This window comes from Perca flavescens, chromosome 12, assembly GCF_004354835.1.
Source record: "Perca flavescens isolate YP-PL-M2 chromosome 12, PFLA_1.0, whole genome shotgun sequence".
NCBI classification, from domain to species: domain Eukaryota; kingdom Metazoa; phylum Chordata; class Actinopteri; order Perciformes; family Percidae; genus Perca; species Perca flavescens.
Window position 1 is genome coordinate 6,372,260 of NC_041342.1, and position 14,801 is coordinate 6,387,060.

General features: G+C 42.0%; 1 protein-coding gene across 3 annotated transcripts in view; it reads left to right on the top strand.

Moving 5' to 3' along the window:
- The window catches only part of epha4b (eph receptor A4b), a 96,129-nt gene that overhangs the window by 11,891 nt on the left and 69,437 nt on the right, over positions 1 to 14,801 (top strand). For all 3 annotated transcript variants that reach the window (XM_028592831.1, XM_028592832.1, XM_028592833.1), the window contains exons 2-4: positions 5,180 to 5,244; positions 11,893 to 12,093; positions 14,306 to 14,413. In XM_028592831.1, the coding sequence (XP_028448632.1) occupies positions 5,180 to 5,244; positions 11,893 to 12,093; positions 14,306 to 14,413 (374 nt within the window). The remainder of the gene's footprint in view (positions 1 to 5,179; positions 5,245 to 11,892; positions 12,094 to 14,305; positions 14,414 to 14,801) is intronic.

Below are 14,801 nucleotides of genomic sequence, written 5' to 3' on the forward strand. Positions count from 1 at the left end.
ATGAACGCTTGGGAAAAATGTGATCTGTAGTTGTCCCTGAGTGGAAGTGGTGTTTTTCGGTAGAAAGGCCGGGGAAAGACGTCACAGTAGATCGATTTTTGTTTTTGTGTTCTCACTGAGTGTGAAGAATAATGTCAATACACGAATGTCGAACCTTGACATTTGGGAGGTGCTCCACTGTGGGTATGATATGTCATGTTTAGCAGCTCAACAACCTGCATATTGTGTGTGTGTGTGTGTGTGTGTGTGTGTGTGTGTGTGTGTGTGTGTGTGTGTGTGTGTGTGTGTGTGTGGAGACACTGGTCATCAGATCGAACATGGCAGCATGCAGGCCTGCTTAGATTTCACACACACACACACACACACACACACACACACACACACACACACACACACACACACACACACACACACAATTTAGCCAGATCCCTGGAGAAAGAGAAGAGAGAGAGCTTTTAGAGGTGTGGCTTTGTTTCTGTTTGGGGAAATCAATGCATTTTCATAATTTCTTTATTTTCCATTCTCGTCTTTGACACACACAAACACAGACAGGTATACACACACACACACACACACACACACACACACACACACGTACATAGGGTATATGCATACTGGCTATGTCAGCAGACAGGAAGCTATAGCTCATACATAATTGATGAGTCCAGTCATTGATTACTAGTGATAAGTGGTATTGACAATAGGTGTGAGGGGATGAGAAAAAGTGTTGATGTGTAGGTTTATGTGTGTGTGTGTGTGCGTGTCTGTGTGTGTGTGTGTGTGTCTGTGTTTTTTCCCAGTGGGCTGCAAAATGGCCTTAGATGATATGGCTTCTGTTACACATCAGCTAATAAGACTTTAGAATCAAATTTTTGTCTTGCTTACCACTAGAAGTTGCGGATAGTTGGTTTTTATTAGATATATCTCAAAGATTTCAGCCTCCATAATAACAGTGATGGAATGTCATGGTGCTCACAATTTTGGAAAGTTACAGCTAAAAGAAAAGTTTTAGCTTTAGTGTATAAACGCTGTCTCTCTGCGTTAGGTGAGAAGATAGATTGTGGAGTGTGAACATTTCTGTAGACTTAACAAACCAGCTGTGTTAGTTAGTGAGCTTTAGAGGTGCTGGATAGCAGCTTTTTGAGACTAGTTTACCCCTGCTTCCAGTCTGCATGCTGTGCCTATTCCTTTGAAAACTTCAGCAGCAAATGTCTTTCAGAACACAAACTGAGGCGTGGGAGTTTGCGCTAAAAATGTGCACTTATTCCAATGATTTATTATATACACTTCATAAACAAACTGTTCAGAGAAATAAGGTAAAAGGGAGATAAACTGAAGGAAAATGACAGACAGAACTTGAGTTTTGCTGAGTTTTGAGATCAGAACGTACACAGACACACACATACTTGCCATCCGTGGCCGTATGTGGCGAATAATGATAAAGTTTCTACACAGTCAGTGCAGACGTTGCTAGCTAGTTACAGCTTACTTCTGTACAGTCCGTAAATTGGTAGTTTGGATTGAATCAAAACATATATAGCACAAATAAAGAGGTTAAAATTCACATCTTTACTCCACAGGATATTCCGCAGAACAACCATTTTAAAAGGGAAGAAAGTAGTTCCAATGTGTTTATAACCAGGACATTATTTCTCCAACTGAAACTGCATATAAATGGAATTTAATCATTGTTTTAAGCACTAAAGATACCACTCAGGGAAGTGAGAAAATGTGTTTTGTAACTTGAGGGGTTGCACTCAGTTATATTCTCCGTGAAACACGAGGAAAGGCATTGCAGTAAGTGTGTCACGCTGAATATCATTGGCATAACTCCGACTCTGACTACGTGAAACAGACAATTTTGCTCAATTCCATGAAGTTTCTTGATGGGTAGCTTTAATCTCCGAGTGTGTCTGCGCGACAATGTGTGTGCCTCTCCGTTGGGTCTTGAAATCACATATTATTGTCTGTACGCCACTCAAATGCCAAAGCAGTTTATTTTATTTTTAAAGCCCAACATCAAAAATCACAAATTTGCCTCAGGGGGAGACACACTCTGTCCTTTCCGACACTTAATTTGGATAAGGAAAAACTCCCCCCAAAAAAACCTGAGGAAAGCCGTCTAAATGGTCTTTAGTCTCTGAGAATACACACATGGGCTGGAGGCTGCCTCTGACCTTTTTGCTGCTCAGCACCTCTCCACTGTTTCTGTCTCATCCCTCTCATTGAATCTATCTCACTCTCCCTCTCTCACCCGGGCTCCGCTGTGCAGCCTCTCTCTCTCTCTCTCTCTCTCTTTGCTTTAAATATACCATGTGCACTCTTTTCTTTGTCGCCGTTTTCTCACCCAGGCGCTGCTGTGTGTGCGCCCTTACACGTGCACGCTCACATGTACACCCACTAATACAGCATGACATGCCTCCCTGCTGTCACGGTGTGCTGAGCTGAGGAGAACGGCCGGGGTTCACTAAGGGCTGATGAACAGCATGGGTGCGAAAAGAAGAGAAAAAAAGGGGGAAAAGATAGGAAAATAGGAGGTTGGAGCAATTTTACAGTCCCTTTTGTTATACCTACAGGCAGTATGAATACACAGAGGGGTTTGTAAACAGGCACTTTCAGTCCTCTTCAATTGAGTGATTAGCTTCATTTGCATTGAGGAGGGCAAACTCTGTTTTCTTTTTTACTCGGGAATATATTTTTCCAGGTCACTGCTTATAAAAATTGGAGGGGAATATGAACGTGTGCTGTTTTAATGTGAGGCAGTCGGTTCAAATTGTGTCGGGTCAACGACTCGCCCGTCTGATCTGGGATCTGTGGATTGAATGCATAGGTTGAAAGAAGAAATGTCGACAGGCGTAGGGTAACCTGAAAGAGCGACGGTGAGAAGAACGAGAGAAGCAGCAGTCTCTGCAGATGGATACTGATTAAATATTGATGGTCAGCGGTGTTGAAGGCTTGATTAGGACCTGACTGAGCCAGGCCTTAACAACCGCGCGCACACACACACACACACACACACACACTCAAACACACACACTGACAAGTGACACACACAGGTGGAGAACGTCACTTCAGAATCTCATTATGCCTCCCACTGGTCAACCTGCCACCTTCCTCTCTTCACTTTTTCATTCTCACCTTCCTGCATCCTCCCTCCACTTCCTCCTGTCACAACGTGAGCACACACACAGGAAGCACCATGTGCAACTCTACATTCATCCTACTGTTGCACTTATGTCCGTCCGTGACCAGACTGATCTCAAGAAATGGCGTATGTATGACACGCCAATTCGTGGCATGTTATCGCCACTAGGGGTGGGGGAAAAAATCTATACAGCATAGTATCGCGATATGTTTCGTGGCAATACTGTATCAATACACAGATGCCAAGTATCGATCTTTTGTGATACATGTGTTGGTCAGTCTGTCAGCTTGACAATCCCCATTTTGCAGCAATAAAATTGAAGTGAGATGAACAAACTATTATTTATATTTTTAGATATAACAGATGTTGACAAAAATTTTCCTTCGGGGACATCATTTGAAATTGGGAAAGATGGGAAGTTGGAAAAAAGGTAATACATTGCAATATATCGCAGAATATTGCAATATGTTTAAAATCGCAATACTATCGTATCGTGACATAGGTATCGTGATGATATCGTATCGTGAGGCCTCTGGTGATTCCCACCCCTAATCGCCACGTGGCGATAACATGCCATGTGGCAATAACATGCCATGTGGCGTGTATGTTTACGCCCGCTGTATACATCGTAGACATACACGCGGATAGCTCAAAATACGTACAGATAACACGCCACTTGGCTTAAGAAAGTGGGCGTGTATGTTTACGCAAAGTCATGATGTCACGTTGCCGTGATGACAGTGATATTAAATGGAGGCTCGAAAGCTGTTGAAAGGGCTGGTTCACACACGTGACAAAAACACAGATTTTCTCACTTAACAGTATAGCGTCATCCAGCCATGGAGATAGCTTCAGTTTTATGTGCCGAGGTTTTGAGATATCCATCTCCAGAAACAATGTCTGGAAGATCCACAGAGCAGACGATCGTTTTTATGGGCACTATTTCTTCGATAGAGTCGTATGAGAAGTGTTCACAGAAAGGTCTGTGGATTCTCCAGAGTAACCAGGACAAGTTTTCACTCTTTGAGTAGCACAAATAGAATAACATTCACCTCTATTGTATTTGGGGAGGACAGAAATCTTAGAGATGTGTACCTTAAAACGTCTGCATGCACAGGTTAAGTGAGAAAATGACTTTTTAAAGGAAAACGGGGATTGAGGTTAGACTCAAAGCATTCTTTCAATCTTTCAAAAGTGACATGTTAAATCAAATCTCTCCCGCTTTGTATAGCCAACGATTTAGCTTTGATAAAGCGTTACAAGTATTTTTTTTTTTCTGTGAAATTGTATGATTTACAATTACTCCTGAACGTATCATCTTGGTGCCAGTGTTCTGATGGAAGTTAGAGTAACTGGAGGGTGAAAGGTTATATGACGCCACTGACGGGCGACTAAAGGAAACGTGCCGTGTCTGAAAATAAAATAACAGATTTCTCTGAGTTTGACATTTGGTGGAAACATTTGGGATAGTGTAAGAACACAACTCATAAAAATATATAACATAGGTATGGTCAGTTTTAGACATTTTAAAGCAGAAATGTTACATATTGTACCTTTAAGACAAAAGCAATGTATTTAGCCATGAATTGGCAAAATGAAACTCAAGCCTACAGGGCGAGTGGTTGATATCCCTTCAATGTCTAGAATGTAACTGTAAAATACACTCTTGGTGCCTCGTACTCTGTTTCACTGACTGGCTTTGTGTCCAGCTGCAGCACAACCACAGTCATCTTAAAGTTGAAAATGATATGTTTATCACTGCTTGTGATTCCACTCCTGTTGTACTCCAACACAACAAAAGACACCCTTGTATAAAACATGAAAACATCTTGGGTTTTATTATATGGAAGGTTTTGATGGTCATGTAATGCTTTCAAGACCGCAAGATCTCTGCACCGTATGTGGGAAACATTAACGTTGTTTTAAGGAAATGGGGATTGAGAAATAAACGCAACTTTCTAAAGTATGTGTGTGTTTATGCTTTTTGTTCTCTCTCCGTCTCTCTCTGTCTCTCTCTCCTCTGTGTTCTTGCAGTTACGTTGCTGGACTCCATGTCAGCCTTGGCCGACCTGGGCTGGGAGGCTTACCCTAATGAGGGGGTGAGTATACGCGGCACAATACACAGCAGACAAAAAGCATCCTCTCTTTATGCCGGAGCTGGCACCAAAAGCCTAAATTTGATCACAACTAGCGGGGTTGTGTTGACATGTTTTATTTTCAGGGAAGGAGCGGGGACTAGTAGAAGTGGCAGCACTGGAGTGTGTGTTATAGAGAGCACTGGGTTCTTGAGCGCTCCTTGCTAAATCGGGAGTCTGCAGGGGGAATTTAGAAATTATTTCCGCTGTGCTGAAAACGCTGTGGCACTGGAGCCTCCATTTCTTACGGGTTGCGATTTTTTGGGATGGAGTTAAAGGACGGAGTAGACGGATAAATATTCTTATGTAAGAGGAGATGTTGTGTACATGTTTGTGTTATTTGTGTGTGTGTGCCTGTGTGTGTGTTTGTGTGTGTGTGTGGGGGGGGTTATGTAACTAGCCTTTTGCAGGTACTGTATAGGGACCAGGGGAGTCTGGAGTGCAGCCACCGTGCATCAGAAAATGACATCATAGAAGTGAGAGGAGAGGAAGAGGGCGAGAGCGTCGAGAGGAAGAACGACAAAGTGCATTGAATAAAGAAATAAGATTGGGTTTCCGTATGTCACTCTAGCGCAGGAGCTGATGAATGGCGCTGAATTAATTCTATTTCCCCTCGATTCACACTTCTATTCAGCGTCAGTGTGTTAAATCGCAGGATGCCACACGATGTTTCATGGTTGGGCGCAGCGGAGCGGCAGCTGAAGTGAGCCGAGCTAAGCGAGGATGTTTTCTCAAGCAATCAAGGGTTTCAAGTTCACTTTATTTAAATGCTCCGATTGTGTGGCCATATCGTGGATGTTTGTGGACTCTCTTTTTTTTTTTTCCATCGAGGTACTTATAGAAGAACTAAATGTGTTCCATCTGTGGCTAAGCCAAAAGGTTCAATCTAATTTTGAAAACCAAAGAGTACACAAGTTACTTTTATTGAAAATATGGTTCAGTTTGGGCTGGCTTAATCATGGCCCCGGAAAGGCACATGTGTTGTTAGTTTACCCTCAAAGAAATGTGTTGGCTTGAAAGTAAGCTATATATATATATATATATATATATATATATTTCTTATGTAAGAGGAGATGTTGTGTACATGTTTGTGTTATTTGCGTGTGTGTATATATATATATATATATATATGAGCTGTCAACATAGTGGGGATCTAGCTTCTCCTCCCTGAATGTGTACAGAAACTGAGGAAACTGGCTCTATGGGCATCCACACAACCCTGTCAAAATAAATGTGACAAATAGATCCTTGATCACACTATCATTGTAAAAACAAAAGCGTTTTCTTTGAGTTTCTTTACCTTGGGGTCAGGCACAAGCTCTATCAGCTGCTTTATCTGACCAAAGACATTATTAAATGACTTATAGCTGTTTAAGCTTAAGTCTTCGCTGTGATGGTTCTTATTTCGCCTCGTGGATACATGAAGGCGATGTTATCTTATTCCTAGGTGAACATGATCCTCCTCACTCTTTTTTTCTTTTAAGTCTCGTCATTGACAGTTAAAAAGACATACGCAAAAGGCTAAATTGGATGAAATATAGCGGCTTCTGCTTAAAATAGGCACACCTTTTCTTTCAGTTAGCTATGACTTTGCCATAAAATAAAAATAATCTGAGCTGGAAGGCAAACCGGAGTAAAGCCATACAATGCGGGTGCATCTGAAGCGGCGTTAAAAAAAAAAGTGAAAGGAGTTTCAGAATAAGTCAAATCACTCCTAAATGGATTTGTAGTCCACTAAATGGATTTGTAGTCCACTAAATGGATTTGTATTCCGCGTTTACATTTGTCTATACGCAGAGGACAGTCGTGTGCTATGATTGTGAAGAACCTAAGGAAATGCCATGTACAGTATTTGTTAGGGTGTGAAACAAAATCTTATGTATATCACGACGATTTTTAAAATCAATTCTTTCCCCTTCAATATGCTTTATTTATCTATTTCTTTTTACCAACGATTCACCTAAATATTTCCTGTTTACACTGTATTGCCGGCGGCGGCTACATCATATCCGTTTCCAGCATAACGAAAGCAGGAAATGCAGAAAATGCACGTTATGTTCTTCCTTACAAATGAAATCAATGTCAGACTGACATGTGATGTGCATTCTTTTCTGGAAAACAATTAGTTCTTTGAAATGTCTCAGGCTATATTGTCTCTAGAAGTGTATTATTCAACTTTTGTTTTTGTTAAAGGAGGCAAAGAAAATCCCAATGCTCAATACTATCGAATCGCAATACTTCTAGAATCAATTTTCAATTTTTCAATTCAATTCAATTTAAATTGGTGACGTGCCACTACCGCGGTGATGACATCACTACCGCCATCACCGCATTTTTTTTTTTTTTTTTTTTTTTTACTTTTTGCTGCCGAAGGTTACAGGAGAACACATGTCGTGTGATATTAAATATTACGAAAGCAACAATCGTTGTTTAGTTATCCTCATCGACAGTGTAGGAGCCACATAGTGTATGTTGTTTATGGTCTCATTTATATTATTTATTGATTATTGTGTTGTGCACTTGTATTGTAGGTGGTGGGCGTTTTCATCGCGGTTTGAGCGGAAGTTATAACATATTTGTTTGCTTCACCTGATCACCTGGTGAGCCTGGGAGCAAACACTTTCTGTTGACCAATGTTGCGGCTGTAAGATGTCCAACATAGTGCTGCCGCGAGGGACTAAACACTGAGAGATGCATAAACACACTGTGACGCGCTCAAGGATTGTATTGCAAGGATTTATTCCGCCACACTAACGCGCAAATTTCGACTCACAAAGTAACTTTACATTTGGTAACTGCAGTGCTAGTTGTATTTTACGTGTGGAGGAATAAATCATTGCAAATAAGCAGAAACAGTGAGCTGGTAGATGAAAAGCTGGCGATGACAAGCTCTTACTGCGGTTTGAGGAAACACATCTACAACACATAATAAAAAAAAACTTATTTTACCTTGCAAGGCTTTCCTGAGTTAAACCACTGTGCCAACACAGCTTGAATTTTGGTATAGAGCAGTATAGAGACAAGTAGAGGCTGCCAATCCTGTTGGCAACACTCCTGTTTGTTTAATAGAATTATACATATGTCTCAAAGTAAATATGGCAATGATTTATTAACAGAAAAGGATCCGATGTAAAGGAAAAGAGAAGGGACAGAGTGTGATAGGAGAGTGACAGACTGAGAGAAGAGAAGGTGCCAGTGCTGTGAGAAGGGGGCTTGTGTTTCATAACAGGAGGATTATCTAGTTGACCTTTGAACTTTAAACCTGGGGGGGGGGGTTGGTCTCAACGAGAGGCGATTCCCACCAATCTGAGACCACTGTCTACCTGAATTAGCCCAAAACCACACTTGACCCCTGCAGGTCAGGCTTAATCCAAGCCGTGCGGGGCCGGATGTGTCTGAGACCGCGTGGAGCGACCCACTTCTGTCACCAGGCAGGGGGGGGTTCCTCGTGAGGGACACAAAACAGACACGTCTTAATGATGTCTGAAAATGGAGGGGGCCCCACGGCATCTCTATTCCCACTCAGCCATCTTTTCTCCCCCACCCACCCACTCCTGCTTCTTCATCTTCCGTCTCTGTTTTTCCCTTCCCTCGCCTCCTCTAGCCCCCCCCCCCCCCCTCTTCACCAAGACCGAGTTTGTTCCAGAGTTTGGGGGCCAATTAAGTCCCCGTAGGTGTAACCGTCAGCTGATTGCAGAAGAAGGGATATTATGTTAAGCTGGTGAATGGTGGAACTTAAAGCCTGAGCCGACGTCTCTGCTTCACTTCAAAGCAATCAAGCGGGCTGATTGGCCGAGGTGATTGAGGGTTCAGGAAGGAGGTCCATTAATGTTAATTAGTGCTCAGACTGAACACTGTGTGGGCGTGCGTGCGTGCGTGCGTTTGGACTCTAGAGTAAGAGACAAAGGGAGCTTAAACTCTTCAGCCTATCCAAACATTTTCCTAGTTGTGTTTTTGGTCGGGGGGGGGGGAAGCAGGTTGTTTTCACGTTCACAAACCCACCTGTGCATTACACCATGCAAGCAAATGTGACAATGAACAGACTCGCCAACTAGGGAAATAAGTCGCGCACCAGGAAGTGGCAGTAATCCAGCCACTCCAAACTCTGCCTACAAAGAAATAAACAAAGACATCATAAAGCCCTCTTTATCCCTCAATGACTATTCCCATAAATGCTTTAATCACCACTCCCTGGGGACTCAGCTTTCTGTGTGTGTGTGTGTGTGTGTGTGTGTGTGTGTGTGCGTGGGTGGGTGTGTGCGACCGTCCTGTGATGTCCGACTGGTCTCAGCTCTACACAGATGGTTCTATTTAGCTGCCAGGCGCGCCTGTAATTTAACAACATTCATTCCTCTCTCTCCTCTCTCTCTCTCTTTTTCCCTCTGTCTTGCGTTTTGTTCTTTTAATTAAATCGAGAGCTCTCAGTTGTTGTGAGCACATAATGTTGAGCAAGACTCCAGTGATACTTCCCTTTAAATATGTGTAATCTTTAAACTCTGAACTGGCTGTCAGGGATATTTGTCTCAGCTGGCTGCAGCAGCTTAAACAGTCTTCTGCCTCGTCTTCTTCTACTCCCTTTTCTTCCTTCTCTCCGTTTCTGCCGTTCTGAAGCTATGTTGGGTCATGAACAAGAGAGGTCCCTTTCTTTTTTTTCGAGCTCCAAATCCTACACAGTAGATGTTTCAGCGGAGGCTGTGGGGGATTAAAAGTATCTGAGTGTGCGAGAGAGAGTTGGAGAGAGTGTGTGAGTCTATGTGAGAATGTGTGTGTGTTTTTTTTTTTACGTGGGTCTGTTTTAGCGCTCAGGACTCGGAGGTGAAATGCGTCAAGCTTTTGCCGGGTTGTTGGGCCGTCACATCAGATTAACCTCAGGAATCCAAGCTTAGCTTGCACTCTGCTTGTCTGAAAGTTCCTCTTTTATTATACTGCTTTATTTGCTTTTTTTATTAGCTAGAGCTCCTTCTCTCTTTTCTTTATTTCTTTCTCTTCGCCTCATAGTTCATCTACCATTTGACTTTCATTTGAATGTTAATTAACACGTTAGGGTTGACAGGTAGATAGCCCCGTGGGTCTTGGCGTGGGCAGGTGTGTGTGCACATGTGAGTGTGTGTGTGTGTGTGTGTGTGTGTGTGTCATGCCTGCACAGGGTCTGTGTTTACATGGTTGGACTACTGTAAGGTGATATGTGCTCATCACTCTGGAGTGTACAGCTTCAGTTTTCAAGATGATGACAGGAGCTCAGAACAAAGATGGTGGTCCTCTCATCCCTCACCACAAACTAGGACTCATCCAGTGTGTGTGTGTGTGTGTGTGTGTGGGTGCGTTCGCGTGCGTGGCTGTCTATGTGTGTGCATGTGTGTAGATCGAAATGTTTTCCTGCTCATGCGAGAAGTGTTCTCAATTACTGCCTTAGTCAGAAGTGGAAACAGATGGTAGCAGATGACGGGAGACAAAGTAGCTCTGTCCTACCTACTCCTTCTCGCTCCCTCTTTCTCTCCGCGTCTCACTCACTCTATACACACACTCCTACCTCTTCAGCGCTAAATCACGCATTCACTTTAGAAAAACAGGCTCACTCTATGGACAAAGACAGTCCTTCAGTCATCTTGACACAGATCATCACTCACATTCACCCAGACATGAAAACAGAACATGCAGGCTTAGCGTTGGTTTGCACCAAAACCACAGCTCATTGAACTTGGGCCCAGTTTCCCATAAGCAATCTTTGGACTGAGATCTCCTTTGTCCATTGATTGCCGATGAAATGAGACGATCTCACAGCTGAGCGTTGCTGTTGTCGAGCCGGCCCTCCGCTGCTGAACGTCACTCTGCCACTTGCTCTTTGATTTTGGAATGTATGTTTAAGTCGAAGGGATTTCCCCGTCAACACAAACACTCCCCAATCACCTCTTCTCTTTTACACCCTCCTTTCCTTTCTCCCTCTCCTCTTCCTGCCATTTTCTTTTCTATTTCTTTATCCCATTTATTTCTTTTGCTCTCCATCTAAAACAGGGATCTTCAACAAGGGGGTCCGGGACCCCTAGGTCCTCAGAGTCAATGCAGGGGGGCCTCCAAATTACTGTTAATTTTGGAAAGTTTTTTTCAGATATGAAAAAGTCTTAACACGAATCCAACATATTATTAGCAAATATAAATCCCCACTGCTTACTGGCCTAGGTGGTCACTGAGGCAATCCACAGATCCAGTTAATCCTAAGGATTTTCTGGGCCACATGTTTGTTTGTTTTTTAACATTAAAACATCATTTTAAAAACCATTATTAGGCTATTTTAATATCTTAGTATTCTATGCAAAAAAAGTATGTATAAAGGCTTTAGGCTGCCCTACACGTTATTGTAGACCCAGTTTATCATGCAACCTAATTTTATACAGTGTATGTAGCAGGGGGTCCCTGCTCCATCTCTCTTTCAGTTAAGGGGTCCTTGGCTTAAAAAACGTTGAAGACCCCTGATCTAAGAAAAAGTGTCAATAAATGTGGAAGTCCAATCAGAAATCTCATGTCAAATAAACAACTCTCACTTTCATCTAGTTAGACCCACTTTGCTTTTCTACTTCTCCTTCGTCTCTAAAAACTCCTCTCTCTCGTCCTCAGTGGGAGGAGATCAGTGTGATGGATGAGAGGAACACCCCGATGAGGACCTACCAGGTGTGTAACGTCATGGAGGCCAATCAAAACAACTGGCTGAGGACGCGTCACATCAGCCGAGAAGGAGCGCAGCGCGTCCACATTGAGATCAAATTCACCCTGAGGGACTGCAACAGCCTGCCCGGGGTCCCCGGTACCTGCAAGGAGGTCTGCATCCTTTCACACACGCACACACACACACACACACACACACACACACACACACACACACACACACACACACACACACAGGCGTTGTTGGTGGAGTAACGAGTTACATGTAACAGGATAACGTAGTTACAAAGTAAAGGTAACTGTTATCTGTTACCGTTACTGGGAAGATGTATAGTTAAATTAAAGTTACCTATTAAATTGTTCATGATTACATTGGGGGATACATCTGAATATTTTGTAAAAAGCTAAGCTGTATGTTAAATAATATTATATATTTGGTTGCTTTCCATGTTTTTCCATGTGTGCAATGTCTTCTTTTGCCATTTCCAGCCACAGACGTTTAGTAAAGTTCAATGCTATTGTGATGCTTTCGATTGGTTCTCCTGTTTGAATTTGCAGCGCCACCCGTCTGACAATTAAATGACCTCCCGAGCTGTCAACACAAATTTAGAAAAGGAATCACAAAGTTATTAAATTTAATAAGTCACATTACTCTGGAACAGTAATAGTAACACTGCTATGACATTTTAAATACGGTAACTTGTAATCAGTAACCTATTACATTTCCAAAATAACCTTGCACACAGGATAATACACATTCACGCATTTAAACACACAGGCAGTATGGTGGCAGTTAGTAAATGTCCTTGTATCGTGTGTGTGTGTGTGTGTGTGTGTGTGTGTGTGTGTATAAGCCCTCCTGTCTTGCATTTGTGCTGCTTATTTGTTCACTCTTGGTGAGCAAGACTTTGAATTTTGATGAGCTCCATGGGTTATGGTGTGTAGCTGTGTTCACTCTAAACTTCTTTTGGAGGGAAGCAAGTAAAAAAAAAAAGAAATAACGAAAGACGCATTTCTGCTTTGGAGATCAATAGCACAGGAGTGAGTTTGATTTCTGCCACGGTGGAGGCAGAAATTGTTTGCAGTGTGGGGGTTGCCTCAGAAGTAACAAATCACTTCTGCAGGGCTCCAAAATATTCCCTGAGCAGTGCTTTTAGTCTTTTGGATCAAATTGAGTTCAACGTTAATGTAATCAGCATTTCTTATACCCTTCCCTTCTTCTCAAATGCATAACGAGCGTAGCAGAAACATACTGTATTTGTCATGAAAATGGTTTAATTACAAATTGGAACAAATTCACCCAAGAGCGCACGCAATCAACACGTTGTTTAGCGGGCTGGGCTAATCAACTAAATCAGCAAATTAACTTCAATAACACTTCTCAGCATTTACAATTAAACCTGCCTGCTCTTCATACTTTATCTGATACAATTACGGTTGCCTCTGCTGCTTCCTCTTACTGCAGCAGAAAATCTCCAGACAGCAAAAAGACATTAAAGTATGAGAAGCAAGCATGAAGCCAGTTTACATAATACTTATGAAATAAACATTAAATCAGTGTTAGGGAAGGATTTGTGTCCCCACATTTCACTGAATATTGGATGATTTCAGCATCGCAGCGTGGTTTCATATTCTTAACATATATATTAATGTAAGGCCAGTCAAAAAGTGGTAGTTTTTGTGTTTACTATAATTACTTGTTATAAAAAGCAATGCTTATTCTGCACATTGTACTACATGTAACTGCAGAGCTGCAAAAATGGCCTTTTGAACACTTTTCATAATTTTATTTTACAGTCTTTTCCATTCAATACTCACTCAACACAAACACACAGATGGAAGTTCACTGTGATGGCCGATGATGAATAGATAAATAGACAAAATGCAGGAAAAGAATGACATGAGAGAATAGCGAACAGAGAATGAAACAGAAAACGCTCAAGAGGCTTCTTTTGTGGCTCCTCGTATATTTTAACTTCTAATAAATTTTTTCTATTGTCCCCGGTCCTATCATATCAGCCCGATATCACTGCTCCTCTGTATTCATTTCTCTCTACTTTGTCTGCCCTCTGCACCCTTTCCACTCTCATTACATCTCCAGAATGAGAAGTGGAGATAATACGAGACAGTGCAGAGCTGCACTTGATGAAATTGCAGACAGGCTTGCTGACTGGCCATCGAGACAGATGGACTGAGATTTGAAAAGTAGCAGCAGAATAGCTAGAGCGCTATGGGGACCTTATTAAAACTTCACATTGGATGGACCTTCTCACTTGCATCTCTCTAGTTGTACTGTGTGTTATTCTGTTTTGTCTGAGAAGTTCAATTTCTAGAATCTGAAAGGTGATGGATGTTTGTCTTGCAGACATTCAACATGTACTACTATGAGTCCAACAATGCCAACCTGTGGTTCATCAAGGAAAGCCAGTATGTCAAGATCGATACTATTGCTGCAGATGAGAGTTTTACACAGGTATGGACACAAAGATACACACCCACACGTACACACAAACACACTCATGTAAACATACATTGTTTAAAACTCATATACACACACATAAAATAGGGTATGACAAAACACACAATGCAACAAATTACGGTTTCCAAATTACCTTGTAACTATCACTAAAGTGAATATGGCCAGTACTGACATCTGCCCAATGTTTTGTTTGTCTTCAATGAGGATTTTTACTCTTCGTCCTCCTTCTTTAAAAAGGAAAAAAAGTGATAAAATGAACCAAAGTCTTTCCCATTGCGGCTGGATTCTGGCTATCTCCTCCTGTACTTATTTTAGCTTAAAGCTCTGTCTGTGTGCATGTGGCCATCTGATTCTCTAGCAGAATTCCGAAATTAGATATTCA